The following is a 7,396-nucleotide window of genomic DNA, read 5'->3' as shown; positions in this document are numbered from 1 at the left end:
GACGAGTCACAGAGGAGAGTTCGACGACGATCTACAAAAAGGCGTTCGTCGACAAAGATAATGGGTTCATCGACAAACCCTTAATGGCCTAAAAAATCTTCGCTCTCGGCATCTTCTCGTCGACGAGACACGTGTATTTGTTGACGAGACCAAGAAGGACGTTCATCAATGAAGACCATGAGTTCATCGACGAATCTCTGCTGATGCCCCTTTTTATAATTCATTTTTCCTTCATTTCATATAATTTAGGTGAAATTGTGAAAATGAGATTTAATTTTTAATAGAAACTTTGAACAAAAAAACTGGCAACTTTGAATGAAAAATCTCTTAACCTTTGTTTGCAAAATTTCAAAACAGTGTTTTTTATTTTTTGTTTTTAAAGTGTAGCTTGTTATAATCATGAATAGGTTATGCTTATAAAATATAAATTTTGACTTTTAGTTGTAGCTAGTAATGTGACCGCTAAGAGAGATGTGTTATTATCTTTGAGAAATAAATAATAAATTTTGTTGGCATATTATTAGAATCAAACCAATCTTCTCATTCAACAATAGTTTACTATTCAGGAAAATAAACTTTCGTGTAGAAAATACAATTTTATGGGTATTAGGTAACATAACTTTAATTTTTAGTGACAACTTTTTGTTATATTCAAAAGAGATGAATTTTATTTATAAAAAAATAGTTTTGAAGTTTGAAAATTTTGATAAAAGCTTGACCATTTTTTTTTTTTTTTTTGAGTTTTAAACATCTTATTTCTTATAATCTTGGAGAATTGTATTTAGAAAGCACACTTATAGTGGCAACAAATATTTTTCCAAAACTGATATACTTTTATTTTGTTGAAAAAGGTCCTCTATCTTTACTTGAGAATTTTTCGAGCCACTCAATTATTAAACCGATCCAAAAAACATATTTTCTTGTACTGTAAGAAGTAATGATTTTAAAAAAGATCCCTATACATTAAGATAAACTATGTTAAGGGGATAAAAAGAATCAAGTTTTAGTGGTGACCTACATTCTCATCACAACAAAAATTGTTCATTTTTTCACAATTCTTTAATTTTATTTTATTTTTTTTGCAATTTCTTGACAAAAAGGTCTTGTTTGCTTATTACTTTTAGAAAAGTTGCTTTCCTATAATCTTAGAGAAATTAAGATTAGAAAATACAATTTAAATTTTTAATTGCAATAAACATCGTTGCATGAAGAGTTATATTTATAATTTGGATAAGAATGGCTTCCGATAATGTTAAAATCACAACAATTATTTCACCTTTCAAAAAATATTATTTTCTTGTAAAGAAACTTAATAGAGAAAATATAATTTTAGATATGTTGGGAAACACTTTCTACTTTCAGTGGCGATTTATGTTCTTAAGACAAGGAATTAATTTATTTAAGGATAAAAGTCTTTTCGCCTTCATTTTATTTTTTATTTTTGACTAGGGCTAAGAATTATCTAAAATAACCGAGGTTGATCAAATAAACTAAATTTAGTTAATTACATTCAATTAAGTATCAAAATTTGGTTAGTTCCATATTGACAAGTAGAGACAAAAGAAGGAAGACTAAGGGCCCATTAGTTGTGTAATCAACTTTTATTTTTTAATGTTTAATTTTGATAAACTATAAAAACAAAATTCACTTATTTTTTAGTTTTCTAAGATTTGTTCTAAAATATTAGAAAATGAAGAATATGTTTAGTTGTAGAAATAAGTTTCTATTTTTGTTTCTACATTTCCAAATAATCACAAAATCACACCTTGTTTTTTTTCATTTTTTTTTAAAAATTATAAGAGATTTTTTTTATAAAAAAAAAAAGGAAAATAATAAAAGGTTATTTTCCTACATTTCTATACAAATTTCAAAAATTAGAAAATAAAGTGGTATTTTTGTAATTATTGGAAAATTGAAAATAAAAAAAGTCATTTTCCACAAGTGAGTAATGCCGTTTTTATTTTTTTTTTAGTTTTTTTATATAAATGTTGCAAAGCTGAAAAATAAAGTTGATTTTTTGCAATTCTCCAAAAAAAGATTAAAAACTATTTTTTGCAACTAAACAAGCCCTTTAAAATTGTTCATTCATAAATTAAACTAGAACAATTTCAAGAGAATTCCATCGTCATGCATCAAATTACAGTGTCAAGTGGTTGTTTTTTTTCTTTTTTTCTTCTAATTCTTCTTTTGATTTGAATCAAAACAGAAATAAAAAGAAAAGCATATAAGGTTAATATTTAAACCCCATGTTTGAAAACATGAAATTTCGAGATTTGAATTTGAATTTTTATGAATTAGAATAAAACGAAATTCTAATAAATTTTGTTTAGATTCACATAAAACCAAATCTAAGACCTAAAACTCCCAAACACTACTTAAAAGAATTAATTGAAACACTAAAAATCTGCTGTGATGCATGAGCCCTCAAAAGTACTATAACAGTATAAACATTACTATTTATCTGGCTTCATTATTCCACATAGAACTGTGATTTTAGTCTGTTCAAGACTTTTGATTCAAGTGTTTTATGTACACAAACTAGGCGATGAGGGTATGAGAATTCTAAAGCTATTATACATTTCTAAATGTCAATAGGAGCTAAATGAAGCTGATTTCCTGTGTAATTTTCGTGTCCTTCCTCGACTGTCCTTCAAGACTTCTGCATATTTCAGCAATTCAGATTTCTGCAATGAATTTGGGTCCTGATCAATCTGATTTTCTTGAGACAAATTAGTGGCAGCTCCACCCAAAACTAAGGTCTTGTAAATAGATGGTGAACCCACATCACTTTTCCTACTGTTGCTTTCTAAATCCTTCATATCTTCTAAGTTGTTCCTCGATCTTTGAATGTCCAAAGAAAGTCTAGATGAATCCTGGGATGGAGATGTGATTCTGTTTCCCTGACCATCACTTCCGATCGAAAGAGATGAACGTAACCGAGGGGAGGTACAAGAAGATGCTGCTGCCCCAGGTTCCTCTGATGCAATTCTATCAAGTGATGAAGCCGGGCTGAGACGATGACTGCCTTTCCCCTGAATAAGCCTCCTAAGCTTGTTAAAGAATTTCATTTTACTTGAGGTGTTGGTCCTGTTAGCAGATGAATAGTCGATAGACGTTTCGTCGGGCTCGCCAGAATCTGTTAGATAAGAAGCTTGAGAGGACGACCACCGGCCTGAATCAAAATCAGGACTATCGAACCCCTTTTCACCCATCCCTTCAGTGTTTGCATACTCAAGAATTAGCTGCTTAGCTTTCTCTTCTGACTTGGGGCTCAAGGACTTGCTTAGGTCCCTTGCAACCGTTTTACCCGGTGGGGGCTGATAATTCCTCAGCTCAAACCGTAAGCACGCATTTATCCATCGGAGATAGACTAGTTCTTCAACATCAGCACACCGGTCTGCTTGGAGTCGCTCATTTTCCTTTGCTAAACATTCATTTTCCTCCCTCAATTGCCGAGTCTGTTCCTTCCACTCTTGTGCCTATAGCAAACCACAAAGAGAGCACAATATAATTAACCCACAGATAATAAAACAAGGAAATGAAAAGAGTAAACCACAAATAAACTAGTTACCTCTGAATCTTCCAAAACAGAAGTTGCAAGGAGTTGGGTAGACTCTAACCTATCAGCCAATTCTGAATTTTCTAGCTGCAGTCTCATATTAGACTTCCTCAACTCATTTCCCTCATCCTCCAAATTCCCTAGCCTTCGCAGCTTCATTTGTACTTCTGCATTGTTAGCAGGAACCTTGTGTTCTTGGTCTACCAACTTTGCAACTCTTTTCTGGAGCATTAAGATTTGTTCCTGGTTTTGTTCCGCATCAGATCTAAGTTTCTTCTTCAGAAACTTTATTTTAGCCCGTGCAGCCTCAAGCTCAGCCACAACTTTTGCATAATCAGCTACCTGTGCCTCTAATCTTCGATTATCTGCCTGCAAAGACTCAATCTTTAGAGTAAAGAGCTTAGCCTCCACACTGTTTATCTTCAACCGGTTTTGGAGCTCCATGACAGCAGTCTCCTGTTCTTTGAGACCATAATACTCAAGCAGTTGGATTTCAAGGCTCCTCTCCCTCTCACTTAATATCCTGACCATGTTCCTCAGGTGCCTAATCTCTTGCTCATAATCATCCTTATTGGTGCTTCTAAAGACTCTTGGCATTTCTGCTTCTGCCTTAGGTGTTTCAACATCCTTCCATGAAGGAGGACACCCAGCACAGGCAGAGGCTACGTCAAATTCTTTGACAAGCTCATCAAACTCTGGCAAGAGGAACTTCTTGTCTTCTCTATGTCTACTGCTTGGTGAGAGATCAACCATTGAATTATCAACTGCGGCCTTTGGAAGACTTGCATCTCCCTACCCATAGAGAATCAAGGATTATTTGTTTGGTCTATTGAGTTAACGAAATATTAAAATCCAGCAGGCCATATTCAGCTTTTTTTTTTTCAGTACATGGAAAATTAATATCATGATTCATGAGTACCGTGTTCACCTTTTTATGCAATCACGGTTCACATGCTTTCTGGGTAATTTTAACGGAAGTGATCATAAGATTCATAATCTATACAAAATTTTAGCAAGCACAAGATGATGTATAAGTAAAGAGAGTATTTTCCTAGCTCTGTTTGACAGCTGAGATATTGCACAAAAGGAAAAGAAATTTACATATTTTCATTTCTTTTACTCAGATTTCTTAGCCAGCAAAAATCACAACAAACTATGAAGTAAAACAGAGGATATATATATATGAACAAAAAATGAATTTGACATGCATCAATAAGGCAGCCAACACTTCAATTAAGATATAAACAAATAAATAAGGCAACCAAGACCCATTAAAATAGCTCATCAATCTAATAGAAGAAAAACCTTTTAAAGAACAGGGAGTGTAAAACAAAAAACAAAAATTAAGGGGAGTCAAGCACCATTTTTTTAAAAACTTAGATGCGGCCCGAATTATCATACCTGATTTTCCGCTACAAAATTGCACGAGCTGCGTGGAGGTTGTAAGGCAAGAAGATCATCCTTGACCCCCCTTCTTTCTCTCGAATCAATCAGATTGTCATTATCTGATTACAAACAGACATAAACAATGATGATCAGGAGCACGTATTAAAAATCAGAACCCCCATGAGACGAAGCTATAAAAATATTAATGCGAAGAAGATGAACACAAGGGCAAAGAAACGAACCCGAAGACCGTGGGGAGGGACGATTCTCGGAGGGCTTCATCCATCCGGTCTTGAGGCGAAAATAAATAAACCCAGCAAAGGATATAGCTAAAGCCACACCGAGTTTCAACATAAGAGGCCTTATGTCCCCTTTCGCTCTGACAATCATAATCAGAAACCCCAGTTTGCAGCTCTGGTGATCACAAACCCATAAATAGGGAAGGAGATACAGAGACGATCATCTTCATCACCCTCCATCTGCAAACCAAGATGGTAATCAGAACAGAAGAAATCACAGGACCCATGTGAGAAAAACGATGGAAAAAGTAAACCCTTTTGTCATTTCTGGTTGATTCTGGAGATGGGGAGAGATTTACCTGCAGGCTGAAGGGGAGGAGCGTTCAGGGGAATCAATGGGGACGAACAGCTGAAAAGGGTAAACCGTAACTCCTTCATAAAGAAGGGAGGTGGTGTTCAGTTGCAAATTGCAGTGGTGTATTTTGTGATTCTCATTGGCTAAAAGGCTGTTGCAATTGCGTGTGAACACAAGCTCTATTAAAGTTTTCATAAAAATAAAGACAGGCCATTGATTTTTTGTCTTAATTTGCTTCTTTTTTCAATTGTAGAATTGTCTTATGTCATGTTGATTGCCGAACGAAATTGAGAGAGAGAGAGAGAGAGAGAGAGAAATGGCATGTGAGGGAATTGGTTGAGACAGAGAGGGAGAATCTGGTGCCCAGTTGTCTCAAGATTATTGACTAAAGATAGCCGTGGAAATGCATTAGGTGTTTTAATTTTAGATAGGTTTTGTTTGTTGCTCTCTCTCTCTCTTCCTTTTTTAGGCCTTTTCTTGAGTGGGCGGTAACTAGAGTCCAAGGAAGGCAAAACAGGTCAATGTCAAGTTTTATGAAACTCATCATATTAAATGACATTCAGATTCAAAGTAATGACATTCAGATTTAAAGTATATTAATGTGTTCTCATTTATACTTGGATCAACCTAAATTCATTTAATTTATTTAATAAGTTACAGAAGTTCGAGTTAGCCTCTTGATAAAACTTCTTTTTAGTCAATAATTCAATCAAAGAAATATTTCGAACTTTGGTATCATACTTTTTAATACTATTCTAAATGAATTTTTTTAATATTTGATTCCGTACTACTAAAGGATTGAATCGTACACTTAAAAGATAGTTTATAAAGTCAAAGGAATGATTGAAGAATTGATTTATATTAATATTTTTTGGGTTCAAATCACACATAAAAACGATATTACCAAAAATTGGTAAAGTAATATTTTCATTTATTCATAAGAAGAGGTGTCCCTTTTGAAACTAGAATTGATTTTCCTTCATATCTAATATTGTTGTTACCAAAAATCGAATGACCTTCACGAATCGTTCTTTGATCATGACCACCTAAAAAGAAACAAATAAGGATGGCTTGGAGAACCCGAGGTATACCCCGAGGAATCACTCTGATGCCTAAGTAAGAGACTTGTTGAGAGGTTAATTGCAATAGTAAAAGAATGGATATGAAATTATATGCCCTTACCTCTTCTCTGAGTTCCCTTTTATAGTGGTGGAGTTTGACCTTATGGTGATATGGTTTTAATGGGCGCATTATTACATAGAAGTGAATCGCTCTAACCTTTAAAAGTCTTGACTTGGGTGACTTTGTAACTACCATATTAATAAGTGCTTTAGTCTTCTCTCATGTTTATGAAAGTCATATTAATGAGTGTGGTTAACTTTCTACAGTCTACTTAATGAGGAAAATTTTGGGTATATCAATTGCCCCCCTCAAAATTTTGAACCTTTGAAATCGGTTTTCAAGGTTCAAAGTCTTGTTTGAAAAATATCCGCCTTTTGTTTGGCATTGTCTAAGTCATTTTGAGATCATCCGTGGTTTTGTACGCTTATTCGGGCCTCCTGTCATGCTGACGAGCCCTTTTTCTTTCACCTGAGCCGTCTTGGACTAATACGCGGCTCCACTAGTTGATCCGAGCCGATGATTGCATTAACGAGCCATCTTGGGCTAGTCTGCGACTCCACTAATTGATCTGAGCCGATGATAGATTTGACGAGCCATCTTGGGCTAGTCCGCAACTCCACTAGTTGATCCGAACCAAGTAGCTCTCTTCGTGCCTCATGAGCTTTGCTTATCAATTGGGTCATTTCTTCACGCCTCATGAGTCGTGCTCATCTATTAGGTTGTCTTGGGGCCTTA

At 34.6% G+C, this 7,396-nt stretch overlaps 1 protein-coding gene across 2 annotated transcripts; it reads right to left on the bottom strand.

Annotated features, from left to right (window-relative positions):
* Positions 1–2,431: 2,431 nt before the first annotated feature.
* LOC131164785 (protein CHUP1, chloroplastic) lies at positions 2,432–5,905 on the bottom strand. Of its 2 annotated transcripts, XM_058122231.1 has the most exons (5): positions 5,544–5,905; positions 5,188–5,424; positions 4,961–5,064; positions 3,572–4,351; positions 2,432–3,479 (listed from the first exon to the last, which is right to left on the bottom strand). In XM_058122231.1, exons 2-5 carry the CDS (start codon positions 5,333–5,335, stop codon positions 2,589–2,591), a joined length of 1,923 nt encoding a protein of 640 aa, XP_057978214.1. In that variant the 5' UTR covers positions 5,336–5,424; positions 5,544–5,905; the 3' UTR covers positions 2,432–2,588. The 2 variants fall into 2 exon arrangements, with proteins under 2 accessions (XP_057978214.1, XP_057978216.1); XM_058122233.1 differs by lacking the exon at positions 5,544–5,905 and having other exon boundaries at positions 5,188–5,516.
* Positions 5,906–7,396: the final 1,491 nt, after the last annotated feature.

This window comes from Malania oleifera, chromosome 9, assembly GCF_029873635.1.
Source record: "Malania oleifera isolate guangnan ecotype guangnan chromosome 9, ASM2987363v1, whole genome shotgun sequence".
Classification (NCBI taxonomy): Eukaryota; Viridiplantae; Streptophyta; class Magnoliopsida; order Santalales; family Ximeniaceae; genus Malania; species Malania oleifera.
The sequence above is the reverse complement of the archived record's forward strand: the minus strand, read 5'-3'. Positions and strand labels throughout refer to the sequence as shown.